At 45.3% G+C, this 15,998-nt stretch overlaps 1 protein-coding gene across 1 annotated transcript; it reads right to left on the bottom strand.

The window, feature by feature from the left end:
- Positions 1 to 3,353: 3,353 nt before the first annotated feature.
- RGCC (regulator of cell cycle) lies at positions 3,354 to 15,997 on the bottom strand (the record flags this gene model as incomplete). The annotated part of the gene is made up of 4 exons (XM_005878641.2): positions 3,354 to 3,749; positions 4,977 to 5,039; positions 6,814 to 6,921; positions 15,868 to 15,997. Coding segments are annotated over 4 exons (309 nt in total), but the record flags the coding sequence as incomplete, so codon positions are not given.
- Between the last annotated feature and the right edge of the window lies 1 nt (position 15,998).

Genomic DNA, 15,998 nt, shown 5'->3' with positions numbered 1-15,998 from the left:
TTACAAATGAGGAAACAGAGCCTCTGTGAGGAGGGTGAACTCGAGGTAGCACCCAGGTAGAGTGGCAGAACTGGTCTAGTTTGAAAGCCCATACTTTACTTTCTCCCCCCTTTTCCAGTCTAATTCCTCAAGTTCCCCACCCAGATTGCCAGTAAGCTATACACCACTTCCAACTGCCCCTCCCCTGGGACGGCCTTCTCACACCTGGACAGATGTGCAATGTAGCCCTCTCTGTCACAATGCCCCCAAGAAGAGGCATGCATTGGTCCCTCTGTCCCATCCCAGGGGCTGGCTGGTGTGTAAACATGTGGGCTGGCACGGGATCCTCTTACTTTGGGTGTGTGTCAAACATTTTGTTTTGTATTGATTTAGCTATTCCTCCCAGAAGTTAAAACAGAAAATTTCCAAACTCAAAATCCTACTATTCGCATCCGAACAGCTCTGCATGTTCAATGTCTGGTCTTGTTCTGTTCCAGAAAAGCTCATTCACTAACACACTCCAGGTAACAATCAAGCAGTTTGCAAGGGCATGCTGCTGGCTCTCAGGTCTGGAGGAGGAGGAACACCGCAGGGTTCAGTGGCAGAGGTGACTAGTTGTCCTCCAATACCCATTCTCTTTGTCTTTCTTTAATAATTGCACTCTCAAATGTTAGCTGAGCACATAGCTATCTGCCCAGCTAGAGACATTTTTCACAGCATCCCTTGCAGCTAGGAATGACCACCGGACAAAGATCTAAACATGGGAAGATGAGCACAAGTGATTGTGTTCCTTCTAGTCATGTCATTGAAAGAAATAAGCCTGTGTTTACTCACCTTTTCTCCTTTCTAATGGCTGGAATGTACATGTGATGACAAGGGCAGGAGCAGCCACTTTGGACCCAGTACTGCTCACCTCTGGGCTGTTAGTGAGGGGGAAAAAATCTTCCATTTTGTTCAAGACACTCTATTTTTGGTTCTCTGATTCACAAACTTAAACTGACCCTAAGTATTTATGCACTAATGTGAATAAATCTCTAAATGGGGTACATACCATGCAGCACTTTTCAAGTATATATGACCTTAATACCTATTTCTCAAAACAGTTTAGAAAGGTGCTACTTGAAATACATCTTGTAAAACATTTAAAACACTTTTTTCAACATTCTCAGAACCCAAGCTGTAACTCAGCCCAGAAGCTGTGCTTGTCCCCAGTTATTCACCCAAGAGAAGTTTATAGTACATAAACTACTCTCCCCACAACACTTCTCTAAAAGAATCCACTTCTTTTCCTCAAACCACTGGCCTTATTCCCACAATAGGCCACATACCCTGCACTTCTAACTATGGGAGTCCATGCTCCAGGAGACCATAAAGATAGAGCCTCAATCCCAGAAGAGGTTATAAAAATTATACTGTCAGTTATACTGACACCAGACACTGGTGTCCTGATTTAAAAAAAAAGAAAAAAAGATTTATCCAAAGAAGATAAAGGCTCCCAAGCATGAGCAAGAAACAGTTCCAGGTCATGGAAAAGTTGTGTTTAGAAAACAAGTCAAGAGCTCATTTGATTGAAAAAGAAAATATGCCCACAGCAAACATCATACTTAAAGATAAAAGATAAAAGCTTCCCTCTAAGATCAGCAACAAGATGAGGGTATGCCCTCTCACCACTTGTTTTCAACATTGTACTGGATGTTCTAGCTAGGGCAATGAGGCAACAGAAAGAATTAAAAAGGCATTCAGATTGGAAAGTAAGAAGTAAAACTATTTCTATTTGTAAATGATATTTTTATGTAAATCCATAAAATAACTAATAGAACTAAAAACAAGTATACCAGGGTTGATTTCAGAGATTTTGATTATTGATTTCAGAGAGTACAGGAGAGAGAGAGAGAGAGAGAGATTAAGGAAGAGAAGAGAAGAGGAGAGGAGAGGAGAGGAGAGGAGAGATATCAAAGATGAGAGAGAATCATTGATCAGCTGCCTCCTGCACGCCCCTCACCAGGGATCGAGCCTGCCACCCGGGCATGTGCCCTTGACCAGAATCAAACCCTTCAGTTCACAGACCAATGCTCTATCCACTGAGCCAAACCAGCTAGGGCCATTTTAGAGGTTTTTAAATAGAAAATCATAATAAGAAAATTATGAACTTTCCTGTTTTTACACCTCTCCCAGCCTCCAAAAAAGGCAGGTGGGAGGGGAGGTGAGCATTGGCTTCTACATGCAAAGCCCACCTGGTGGAAGACCTTGTATCTGGACCCTCTGGCTCCACCAAAGCCAGCTGAACATGGGCATCGAGATCAGTACATCAAATCTTCCTTAGCACAGAGATTGGTAAGAGCACCATCAAGTCTTCTGGCTGCCCCAAGTTTCCCTCATATTTAAGTCCTGGATTGTGAGTGAAACTGCTATTTCCCTTAAACCGAAGGAGAGAGCCCATGATACCTAAAAAAGATGCTAAGATATGAAGATAGGAGAACAGAGATAGAAGAGAAACTCAACTTCCATCAAAGCCACAATTCTCAAATTAAAATTTCCCATTAATCATACATTTTCCTCTAGAATTCAGAAATGAGTTTCAAAGTAGCATTTTAAGTCGTAGCTGGTTTGGCTCAGTGGATAGAGCGTTGGGACTGCAGACTGAAGGGTCCTGGGTTTGATTCCAGTCAAGGGCATGTACCTCAGCTGCAGGCTCCTCCCTGGCCCAGCAGGAGGCAACCAATCGATGTGTTGCTCTCACATCAATATTCTCTCTGTCTTTCCCTCTCTCTTCCACTCTCTCTAAAAATCAATGGAAAAAATATCCTCAGGTGAGGATTAAAAAACAAAGTAACATTTTAAGTTTACCATCCTATTGTCTAGTACAGTGGTCGGCAAACTCATTAGTCAACAGAGCCAAATATCAACAGTACAACGATTGAAATTTCTTTTGAGAGCCAAATTTTTTAAACTTAAACTACATAGGTAGGTACATTGTTATTAACTTAATTAGGGTACTCCTAAGCTGGCCTTTGCTAAAAATGTCCTCAATCTGAGGGGTCGACCTCAGCGAACATACCCCCACTTCTTCTAATGCCACTTCTTCAAAATAGACTCGCCCAGGCCGAAAACCGACTTCTGCGCATGGGCCACGAAGTTTCAATCGCACTGTACGAGCGTGCCCACACGTGGTATTTTGTGGAAGAGCCACACTCAAGGGGCCAAAGAGCCGCATGTGGCTCGCGAGCCGTGGTTTGCCGACCACTGGTCTAGTACAATTGGCAGCATCCAAGATCCTTGTTAGAAGTCAAGAGGCATGTCATTCCCACTTTATTTGAATGGTAATATATTGAAAGAAATAAGGGGGGGAGAGGGAGAAAAAAGCTTGCAAAATACAGATTCCAGTTCAAATTTTATTTGCATACAAAAATATATTATACTGAGGAAAGCATATCACTGTTTCCAACTATATATAATTAATTACAAATATTTTCATAAAAGCACTTTAAATTACATGAAAGCCATCTTTTAAGAGAAATACAATATTAGCATGAGTGGTCTGCTCTAATATGCTGCAAGCAGGTAAACAAAGTCAGTTTCACTGTCGAAATTGCTCAAGGATGAGCCCAAAGGCTAGTTTTAGGACCAGCTGGGAATGGCCTGGTGGTAGGCGTGTGCTCATCTCTATTCCTTCTGGCAGCAAATTCTGTAGCTGATTTTACCAGGTCCTCGGAGCTTTCTGAAGCTTTTCCCTTATGATGAAAGGACCCAGAACTTCTTTTCTCACATACCTGTAAATAGGATAGATAAGGTTATCCATTCACAAAAGTGTACAGTTCCTATGCTTAACCACCATCTCGGACATGCATCAAAGCAACAAACTTAATGGCAGGCTTCCCACATAATGTATGTCTGATTAACTGGTATGACTGGTCAGCCCGCTGCAATTTCCATGAAGTAGACAGGCTTGTTACATGGGTCTAATGCAACTGAGCTGTAATTACAAAAAATCCCTGTCAAAACAAGCTTTGGTCTTCTGATGTAGGATGGTACAGTGTGTAAGAAAATGGGCAATAACTCTGCAGGTAGAGAACACACAGGACCCTCCACCTAATATTTAAGCCTGTCTGAAATAGTGTGAAGAACAGAGTTATTTTTAAATAACCAGCTTTGGATCCAATTTTTCAGATTTTGCCCAGCTATTTAGCAGAGCACAGCATAAATATTTTTTTTTATGGAAAATCAATTCTTTCATTGAAAAAGTAAGGGGCTAGGACACAATTCTCCATGCTTGTTCTGTGACTGAACAAGGCCCCCAAAGAACAGAGCTACTGAAATGTTGATCTCAGAAGCTCTAGCTGTCCTCTGGCTCCTGAAATCCTGTCCTTTTGAAACAGAGTGTGCAATTATGATCAGATATCTCCATTTTTCAACATTTTTGGTTGCACTAAATGGGGTATCATTGTGTAATGGCCAAATGGGAAATAAGGTATCGCCTACTTAATGTAGGTCTTTTTGTAACTAGCATGGATCTTTGGTTACAGGGTCTCCCCAGCTAATTCTCTCTCAGGACCCAACCCTTTGGAAGTCAGACCTCACCAAGCCCCTGGATCAAACCTGGGAATTTCCCTGGCTATGGGATGGAACCCTCTGGCTTGTCAGCATAATGCCTGCATAGCCAATCAGCTCATTTCTTCTCTGAAAAGCCTGGCAGACCATGATGATGGTAAAGCTCCAATCTTGCTCTAATGACTATACTACTTTTACTCTCCATTTCTCAAACAAAATACCATTGTTTGCTGGTGGCCTAGTCTCGCTGTTTGAAAAGTTGCTCGGTCTACTTTAAGGCAAGCTGATCCTCCTAATTTCTTTCTGAGCCACATGGGTCCTGTATTGGAACCTAAAGAAGCCTTATGGTGTAACTTCCTGCCCCAGGCAAGTTGGTAAACTTTACAGCACTTTATCAGAGGTGTCGGTTAGTTTTCCGTTTGATTTTTTAATACCAGGCATGTACTCACTTGCTAATGTTCTGTCAAGATCAGCAATAAAGTCTTCTAGCTCTTTCGTGTCTCCTAGTTTGGCTGAAAAACAATAGTTGGAGTTCAGTTTCCCCATATCAGAGACAGCTGATGACTCCCACCTTTTCTACTATTATTTGACCCTGTTTTGCATCTATCTTCAGAGATGTTAGTGAAGAGTGTCCTGTACCAACCCCAGTGTCTGCTCCAGAGTTTACTTACAGTCAACTCAGAACCGCATTCTGAAGAGTAGCCTAAATGTTTCTTTTATCCCCCTCCCCTACCCGGACCCCAACAACCTGGAAGAACCACCTCCCTTCGAGGCCTTAAAAGCTTAGGGGGTAATAAGGAAGGGGGGTGTAAGGAGCAAGGAAGAAAGATAAAAGGTTTTCCTTTTTTAATTGTGTAGCATTTGAGTTACCAGTCAAAAATATTCAGTAAGAAAAAAAAAAAATTCAGTAAGCATGGCCCTGTGCAGAATGGACACCCAGATCCCCTAATTCCTGCTGCACTTTCTCTCTCTGACACTTTCTTGCTTGTACTGTCACCTTGGGCCCTCAGAGTCCCTCCAGTATGAAATGAATGAGGAGCCACTGGTCCTTGTCAAAGTGGTACAGGGAAGGGGACATGAGGCTTCTCTTATCCCATCCAGGTGCCAGGAAGAGGTAACGAGTCCTTCTCTTGATCTTGTTTCCTCTGTATCCTGATACATACTTTTTCTGTATATCTTACTTTTTTGTGTAGAATTCATCATTCATGCCTTCTCTGAAATGCATTACTGGATATATGTATTAATTAACCCCTGCTGGCTACAAATGGCTCTTTGTTTTTAGTTTATATAGTCAATTTGCCAGTAGGGCTCTGTTCCCCTCTAATTCCTACCTCTTGAGGATCAGGTAGCAGATCTGGACATGTTTTAAGCCACTTTCTAGACTGCTCTGTCTGTCTGAATTCAACAGACCTGTTACAGACGGAGGGCAGGACAATGGCGGAGTCCCTGGAGGCTGCTAATATTGCTATCCTGAGAGAGTTTTAAAACGGCTCCTTTGAAAGAGAGAATTCCGCCTTAATGCCAGAGTGAGAAAAGTGATGGGATCTTCATATTTCTCTTCAACCACGTTCTATTTTTATTGCATTCTGCAACTATTTTCAGCAAGTATAATGTTTCTTAAGGGAGTAAAAAACTCCTTTTGTTTTCAAAAGGGCCCTTGTTCACTGTAACAGAACATTTGGCTCTCTAGCTGGAGACACTTACTAGCTCCAAAAAATAAGAAGCCGCTCGCGCATCTTTAAAGCTTCCAGGGCTACTCATACCACAGCAGAGACGGGCTGGAGCTGCTATTTAGAATCGTGTTAGATCATCTCTTGTCTCATAATGATGACCCCATTTAATTGCTAAATTGGTCATCTGAAATCATTGGTTAAATAGTTAATGCAATAAAAAGACTCCTACTTTCTGCAAAGTCTAACCGCTGAGTTTTAAACTCTGGAACCCACCAGTCAGGGAGAGCACTGTCCTCGCACAGTCTCAAGGACACCTCCTGAGAGAGAGCAGAGCACTGTGTGGCATCTACTAGCTTTCTTTCTCCCTGTGAATTTGGGGGGTTTTTTTGTGACCCCATGCCACCCCCACCGTGTTATCTGATTTCACTTCCACACTGATCAAAATCCTGAAAAATAATAAATTCCACTTTACACTATACTATACTAAGAGATTAGTCATCTGTTTGTTTTGCCTTTGGGAAAGATTGGTTAAGGATCAGGGGGAAGAGAGAAGAGACTGAGAAGAGGAAGGGAATAAGGAAGCAAAAAAACCGGCTCCAACTAATGAACTCACCTTTCCGAGGAGTGACGGCGGGAGAGAGCAGAGCTGGGGTGGAGTCTGTTGGAGAATTCAGTTTTTCATCACTGAAGCTGAAGCTGTTTCTGTAAAATGAATCTGCACCTTTTAGGAAAGAAAACATAACTCATTAGGAATGGTCTTCAGTCTATAATCAACAGTTTATCACCAAAAGGAGCAAAAGATACAAATTTCTAGTAAACAAAACGGGATGACTTCCAGATATTATATGTATGCCCCCAAAATGATTTGAAATAGGAGAGAAAATTTACACATGTGTGTGTGTGTGTGTGTGTGTGTGTGTGTCTAGTCACACGCACCAAAAGCCCTTGCTGCCCTGAAAAAGGTCAGGTGTGATGGAGTCACCATAACCACACTGGCCTCCTTGCAACACAGAGGAGCCCACTGCCCAGGTGCCTGACCAACACCAGGATGATTTGGGATCTTAGACATAAGGAATCATCTTTTCTAAAAAATTTATTTTCTGCCCTCTGAGCCCTCTAAAATATAAACACAAGGTTGGATCCCATGACTTAATAATTTTCCCTGCCTGTTCAAGAGAGAATCTTTGTCATGATTTTCCTGAGAGCTTACACTCTGGAGTTAAGCTAGAGGGTCAACGATAAAGATTTCTCCTCCGGTAGCTTGTCTGTTACAGACACTTTGAGTGATTTCATGGTTCCCTCTATTGTCATACCCCCAAAGACCAGAGCGACAGCAAGGCAAAGTCACAGAAGCAGGGCTGCACTGGGAGTCAAGGAAACTGTTCAGCTACTTGGGTGCCCTTGAGCAAGACAGTATCTCTGGGCCTCAGCTTACCCATCAATAAAATGGGAAAATGGACTAAATAATCCTTAAAGTCCTTTCCCACTCTCAAGTTCTGAGATTCTATTTCTCTAAATCCTGCCAAGGGAGAGGAAACCAACTCACAGCCAGCCCAGCCATGGGGCCGTGACAGAGAGGAGCTGCTGGCTGAGCTGCACCAACTCAAAGGGCTCAAAGGCAGAGCAGACAGCGGAAGCAGGATGTGGCCAATGAGGTCACAAAGGAACAGTCTTCCTGGTTAAAACAAAACACAAAGCCAGCCACGACTATAGCGGAGATGATCTGGAAATACTCTTCAGGTGAGAGAGGGAAGCCGAATCATGAGGGCCTGGCCAGCCCCCACTCCTCCATAAGAATTCTCCAATTACCTCCAGGTCAGGAGGAGGCAAACACATCCTTCTTCGGTCCCCTTAACACAAAATGAACACGACTAAGTTACAAAAGATGTGCCCAGAATAAAAAGGGTTTTCAGAAGCAAAGGTTTCTGGTCCCAAGAGAATTTATCTTCACCCCTAAAGGCTGCTACAAGCTCTCAGACACCTCACCTGGCTCCCTTGCCTCCCCTGCTATTCTGCAGGGGGTTGTGGGGGCTGGGGGGGGGCACCATCTTGTCTTCCTGGCCCACACACCCATCTTGTCCACTTTTTCAAACACCCCCAACCCTCAAAGTTTTTGACCTTCAAAGGTCCAGCTCACATCACCTGAAAGGACCACATCATTTTTCAGGGTTTTGATGATGAACACCTACTGAGATCCAAATGGTGAACCTCTCACATTTCCCCAAAAACATATTCCTCAGAATACTGGTCCTTTAAAAAAAGAGAGCGAGAGAGAGAGAACTGTGTAATCAACTAAGTTTGGAGCGCACTGAGCATCCTTGGAGATTCCCATTGTGCATTTCCACTTGAACATCCCTGAGAAGTCTTGTGATAAAGAAAGTCCTGTTTCCCAAGTTCACTTGATCACGGGACACTTTTCTGGGGCACCCCTGTTAACACTTCTTAGGACCCTTGGACTCAGTGGGACTCAACTTGGCAAGTGCCTTCTGTTTGCCTTGTCAGCTAAGCCCATCTCTAGAGCAGCCTGGGTTTCCTCAAGGGAAAGCCTTTTCCCAGCATACAGCAAAGTGGCTGTGTCCACTGCAGACCTACAGCAGAGTGTTACTATTTGTCACCAGGCCATAGTCAGGAGAAGCCCACAAAGTTATGGGAGAAAGATGAGGCAAGTCATAGCGGCAGGAAAACCACAGAGGGCCCTGGGGAGGAGGCCTCGCGCCCAGACTCCGGAGCCAGAAGGAACACTAGGCCTTTGGCGCATTATCTCACCCCCATCCCTGGTCCAGAGTGCCAAGCCCAGAGACTCGCCACTAGGCCTTTGGCGCATTATCTCACCCCCATCCCTGCCTGGTCCAGAGTCCCAAGCCCAGAGACTCGTTGGCCCGGATCTCAGTGGCCACACCTCTGCTCTCTATCTCCCACAGACAGTTGGCCGTGGAGAGCCAGTTTCTCCACCACACCTTACTCCACCCCACCCTGAACCATAGGCCCTTGCCAGGACCTTAGACTTCATCTCTATTCTGCTCCAATTCTCCAGCTATTTTACATCACCATATACCCATCCTTTGGGAGGAAAACACACACACACACATTAGCTCATATTCTGGCTCATTGATACACCTTGATGCCTTCTCTCTTTCTGTAAGTCCTATGCACAATCTGCGCCAAACTTGACTCCAGACTCCAAAATGTTCACCTAGCAAAAGGAAATGAAACCCAGCATCCTAAAGGCTGCTACAAGCTCTCAGACACCTCACCTGGCTCCCTTGCCTCCCCTGCTATTCTGCAGGGGGTTGTGGGGGCTTGGGGGGGGGCACCATCTTGTCTTCCTGGCCCACACACCCATCTTGTCCACTTTTTCAAACACGCCCAACCCTCAAAGTTTTCAACCTTCAAAGGTTCAGCTCACATCACCTGAAAGGACCACATCATTTTTCAGGGTTTTGATGATGAACACCTACTGAGATCCAAATGGTGAACCTCTCACATTTCCCCAAAAACATATTCCTCAGAATACTGGTCCTTTAAAAAAAAAGAGAGAGAGAGAGAACTGTGTAATCAACTAAGTTTGGGGCGCACTGAGCATCCTTGGAGATTCCCATTGTGCATTTCCACTTGAACATCCCTGAGAAGTCTTGTGATAAAGAAAGTCCTGTTTCCCAAGTTCACTTGATCACGGGACACTTTTCTGGGGCACCCCTGTTAACACTTCTTAGGACCCTTGGACTCAGTGGGACTCAACTTGGCAAGTGCCTTCTGTTTGCCTTGTCAGCTAAGCCCATCTCTAGAGCAGCCTGGGTTTCCTCAAGGGAAAGCCTTTTCCCAGCATACAGCAAAGTGGCTGTGTCCACTGCAGACCTACAGCAGAGTGTTACTATTTGTCACCAGGCCATAGTCAGGAGAAGCCCACAAAGTTATGGGAGAAAGATGAGGCAAGTCATAGCGGCAGGAAAACCACAGAGGGCCCTGGGGAGGAGGCCTCGCGCCCAGACTCCGGAGCCAGAAGGAACACTAGGCCTTTGGCGCATTATCTCACCCCCATCCCTGGTCCAGAGTGCCAAGCCCAGAGACTCGCTGGCCCGGATCTCAGTGGCCACACCTCTGCTCTCTATCTCCCACAGACAGTTGGCCGTGGAGAGCCAGTTTCTCCACCACACCTTACTCCACCCCACCCTGAACCATAGGCCCTTGCCAGGACCTTAGACTTCATCTCTATTCTGCTCCAATTCTCCAGCTATTTTACATCACCATATACCCATCCTTTGGGAGGAAAACACACACACACACATTAGCTCATATTCTGGCTCATTGATACACCTTGATGCCTTCTCTCTTTCTGTAAGTCCTATGCACAATCTGCGCCAAACTTGACTCCAGACTCCAAAATGTTCACCTAGCAAAAGGAAATGAAACCCAGCATCCTTTAGCCAAAACTTCCCACAGTTCAGTCCCACCCTGTGGGATTATTCTACAAATGTTATTCATGAAAAAGATGCAAAGGACAACCTCAGGAGCCCCAAAGATACGGTGGGCCCAGCAGAAGCTGCCGCCTTGGAGATGTGTGGGAGAGAGGCCGTGAAGGCTGTGTGGCCTGTGCAGGTCACTTCACCTCTGAGCCTTAGTTTCTTTTGCAAAAGGGGAATAACTGAGGTGCTCCATGTATGATACCCATGGTTTTCATGATTTATTCTCAAGTTCCTGGCAAAATGGAGGATGGAACACCCAGGACAGGAAAGGTCACCACAGAGAATAGTAAGAATCAAGATTTGGGGCCCAGGCTTGCTCCTCTTCTTCAGATAGTAGCAAAGTCCTTAGGAGAAGTTTCTCTTTAGAGGTGCCCTAGGACAAACCTCCCAAGACCAAACCACCAACACAAAAGAACCTCAAACGCTTGACCTCTCTGTACCCTTTGTCCAATAAAATTTCATATTATAGACTTTTATTAAGCACCTGCAATGAACAACATCTCATGCTAAGCGTTGTGGTAAATTAAAAGGTAAGCAAAGCCTGGCTTCCTGTTCTTGTCATTCCCCTGGGACTCTACTCCTTGCAAAATAATGGCCACTTAGTCTAATGAAATGACAACAATGTGCATTATTAATATACATTATTAATGTATTATTGCCCCACCCGGGTATCAGGTGCTATTAATAGGGGCTTGAGGGACACGTAACAGTGATGATTTGAGGAACCTTGGCAGGTGTCAATAATAGATATTTTAAAGCCTTACATCTACTTCAATCAGCTCTAAAGCCCATCTCACACGCAACCCAAAGCCCCATAAAACATCCTTGTCAAGTCAACTTCGTGTGCTGAAGCCAGGAACCTCAAATTCAGGGACCAAGTTTTGTAAGACACCGTTAGAAGAAATGTAAGCATATTAAACATACAAACATCTAACTTTAGAATCACTAACAGAGCTTGGGAAACACGGCTGCAAAAGCAGAGGCTTGTTTAAAAGGTAGATGTGCTTTTTTAGTTTAGGGGTGGGGAGAAAGGTAATTTAGGGTTAGCACCAACATGCGCTAGTCCAGCGGGAAGTAAAACCACAGACAGTGAACCTTGGCCAGAGCTCCTGTAAATATAGAACAATCCCACACGTTTAAGGCAAGCAAACCATAGTAATCAACTGAGAAAAAGAAAGCCTTGGACCTGTTTCCCTTTTGCCACAGGGAATGGGGGGGGGGGTGAATCTCCCCTCAAAAGTCTAAGTTCTGACAGCCTCCCTGAAAGTGGGGTAGAATAAGAAAGAGCCCCTTCCTCAGTTTCACTGCTGTCGTCTCAGCTTTCCTTCTGGGACTGCTCCTGCCTCCAGACACCTCTCCAGGTGGCCTTCAGAGTGAGACCTGTGACCCACCCAGAATTCCTAACGCAGTACTAGGGCAACCAGAGGGCTCCTAACTCCCCGTTTTCCCACGGTTTGAACACGTTCAGGTTCTAGTCTCAGTGGCTCCTATGTCTGATCAGCCAATATGCTTCCCATCATGCTGGCACCCAGGGTCCATAAGGTCCCCTCTCCCAGGGCCAAGCTGGAATAGTCTAGGCCAGTGGTCGGCAAACTACGGCTCGCGAGCCACATGCGGCTCTTTGGCCCCTTGAGTGTGGCCACGAAGTTTCAATCGCACTGTACGTGCGCGCCCGCAGGTGGTATTTTGTGGAAGAGCCACACTCAAGGGGCCGCAGTTTGCCGACCACTGGTCTAGGCAAAGACATTCAAACATTCTATGTCTTACACATGCTAAGGAAGCCAGTTGCTTTTCCCCTAAAATGGCCCTACAATATCATAATAGCCCTAGCATACACAGTAAACTTCAGACCTTAAACACATTTGGCTTAAAGTTATTTTTCAAACTATGTTGTTTTCTCACTATTTTTGGAAATAGTTTTAGAAATATTGAGAAAACAATATAGTTTGAAGAATAAGTTTAAACCAAAGATGTTTACATCTCCTGCAGCATGTCTGATGATCAAGTTTGAACCACACTGCCCTAGCTCCTAACTACACTGCCTGTTTACTGCTGAAGTTAAACTACTCCCAAGAAGGTGCCTGAAATTATCTGTCAGAATCCAAGTAGGAGAAAGGAACAAGCCTATTTTGATCACCCCCATTTGAATGCCACCCATAAGGTGAAGTTATCTTGCAATTGTTATTTTGGTCCTCTTCATGTCTTAGGACTCCCTAAGTGGGAACATGAAGGAGTATTTCCTTATTAAATATCCGTTATTCTTTCCTGTCTAAGTAACTTGCTTCTTTGGGTGGAAGAAGAAATGTCTATCTTTCTCTTTTGGATGCAAGTAACCTAGTGAGAAAAGGAAGGGTTCTTGGAAAAAAACCCAGAAATGCACCTGGCCGGTGTGGTTCAGTGGTTGACCATCAACCTATGAACCAGGAGGTCACGATTCAATTCCTGGTCAGGGCACATGCCCACACTATGGGTTCTGTCCCCAATGGGGGGTGCAGGAGGCAACTGATCAATGATTCTCTCTCATCATTGATGTTTCCATCTCTCTCTCCCTCTCTTCCTCTCTGAGATCAATAAAAATATATTTTTTTTAAAAAGAGCAAGTATTTCTTCCTAATTATGGGCTCTATTTTTTAAAGAGCAAGTATTTCTTCCTAATTATGGGCTTATGGATATTTCTAATTGCACTAATTAAACAGCATCAGTTCAACCTTACAGCCAGAGAAACTGAAGCCCACTCATCGCCCAGGGCTGACGGTGCTCAGCCTGGGCTCCACTGCCCCAGCAGACGACCACTTGAAAGATACACCTTCACACACAACCACCACTGCTAAACAGGCACATGATCTGGGTCCAATGGGACTTCATATCTATTCCTGAGGACTTGGCTCCCATTCCAGCCAACAATCCACCCTGAAGAGCAAGGCCTTAGAGAGAGAGAGCCCATGTGGTTCTGATGTTTTATCAGAAAAATACAAATAACAGTGTCTACCTTATAGAACTGTGGTAGCGATCATATGAGATAACACATTTAAAGCACAGCAAAGAGACCACTAATAGTAAGAGCTAATAAGTACTAATAGTAATCATAGTCAGGGCTTGGCAAATGTGACCTTCTCTTATTATCTTATCTTGGTGTGTCTCCCTTTTGGTGGACTGAATTCAGCAGGTCTACCTCTCTCAAACATTCTCTTCCACAGGAAAGCATTAAACAGACAAATGATTAAAACATATGCCTGTACGCAATTCTTGGTGGCAATTAAGATATACATATTATGCTTCCTTAAGAAATTACTATTTAGATACACACCGCTTCTGTCAAGACTAGTTCTAAGCAGTCATATGGGGGACAAACTACACATTAGTTGAAAAGACTGATGTCACTGGAGCCTTCTTTATACCCTCCCCGTTACTTCTCTAAACACCAAACTACAGTTTAGTTCAACAGTTAACAACAAAAGCAGAAAACGAAATAGACACACATACCCTAAGAACAATACAGATTATTTCACACATCCCCCGAAAACCGTTCGGAATGTGTTTCAAGTACCTTCTCTTTGAGGCCCCTGAAAGCAGATCCCAGCTCTGAAACCCTACCCAGAGGGAGCTGCAATCACCCATGAATGGGCGCGCTCAGACCATACTCCAGCCAAGTGTGGCTGTGGTTTAGAAAGGAGCTGTTCTTTGCAATAGACCAGCACTGGACAGGCTGCCCCAGCTTTCTTTCCTGTGGGGGAGAGAATTTGTTCTCAATGAATAACTTGCTCCATGCCCCAGTAGAAGGAGATGTATTTCAGTTTGGCCACAGATAGTGAGACACATTTCAAAAGTTTTTAGACTTCCCTTTGAAATTAAATATAAGCGGTCTGGTCATTAGCCACAAAGTCCAAAAATACAAAATGGAAAATTAACAGCACACTATTCCATTCCCTTTCACCTCAAAGCTGCAATTAGATCTAACCCTTGGGCAAGGCAGCCAAAAGAAAGTCAGCTGGAACTCGGGTTTCTGACTCAAACTCTGAAGGGTGGTGCGTGCCCTTTATCCCTTCTCAGGAGGCAGCTCATGTTTAAGTCTAGGACTGAACCTTTGCCCTCTGACAAGGAAGAACTTTGGATTTCAAAAGAAGAGAATTACAAGGAAAGGTCATTGCTTGCACTTCCAGAGTCCAGGGCAGCAAAGAGAGTGCCATTCATGCCTGTAGCCATCTAGGGAGTGAAGTCTCGAGAATAACCCAGAATTGCTTCAAATTCACTTCAAATTTCTTAAGTAATTTGAAACCGGCAAGCATGTTATACTGAAAAGTCACCCAATGTGCTGTAGTCTCGAGAATAACCCAGAATTGCTTCAAATTCACTTTGAAAAATAAGTAATTTGAAACCGGCAAGCATGTAATACTGAAAAGTCACCCAATGTGCTGCTTGACACCTAAGCAGACATCCATAATCCTTACAGGACATCTGGGTTCCTGAAGAAAGCTGTGTCTCTTGAGGCTGTTTAGGACAGAGAGAGACCCTGGGAGTCCCCAGGGAGCATCTCCCTGTCCAGTCTGAGCGGGGAGTCAAAGCCAGCACTCCCCCAGGGGCCTGCCTGAAGGAGGGGTCACTTCCTAAAACACTTGAACCCAGCAGTGCCAGGGATTCTTTCAAAACTGTCTGTAATGGAGCAGCCAGTCGGGGAGCGCGGGGCCAAAAGAAAGTGCAAGAAGTTATTTCAAAAATTCCCAAGAGCAGCCGTTTATGAAACTTTTCTGGTTTCACAAATGTTTCAGCATTGTGCCCTCCCACGTCCCCTCCCACCCCCATTCCTGTGCCACTTGCTCCACGTCCTCTGAAAAGTTATTGCTGAGAGGGGAGGAGGGGGAAGGAGAGGAGGCGAGGGAACTGTGGAAAGACTCGGGTCCCAGGAGTCCCGTCTGGCTGAGGCCGGACCAGCTGCTTCAGGAAACCCTCCAGCCCGTGACACCTGCCGGCCGCAGGGAGACCCACTGGCCCTCCAGAGCCTCCCCCGGGTTCTTGCCCCCGCTGGGCGACCGCCCCGCGACTCCGCTCTCCCGGTGCCCTGGGGACTGCCCTGAGCGGTAGGGTCACCTCGCTGGGCTCCACCCCTCCGACTACAGATAGGCAAACTGAGGCCGCGCCCAGCGCTCCTGCACGGACCGGGCGAGAGCCTCGGGGCGCGGGGCACCGTTCTTGTGGGGCGCACTTACTCTCGGAGTCGCTGAAGCCGCTGCTGTCGCTGACGCTGGCGCTGCTCCGCCGCTTCATGCGCTCCAGGTGCTCCTCGTAGTGGAAGTGGCGCTCGTGGAAGGGCGACGCGAAGTCAGCCAGCACCGCGTCG

Source organism: Myotis brandtii, unplaced genomic scaffold (assembly GCF_000412655.1).
Source record: "Myotis brandtii unplaced genomic scaffold, ASM41265v1 scaffold569, whole genome shotgun sequence".
NCBI classification, from domain to species: Eukaryota; Metazoa; Chordata; class Mammalia; order Chiroptera; family Vespertilionidae; genus Myotis; species Myotis brandtii.
Note: the sequence above shows the minus strand (reverse complement) of the source record. Positions and strands in the feature narration are given on the sequence as shown.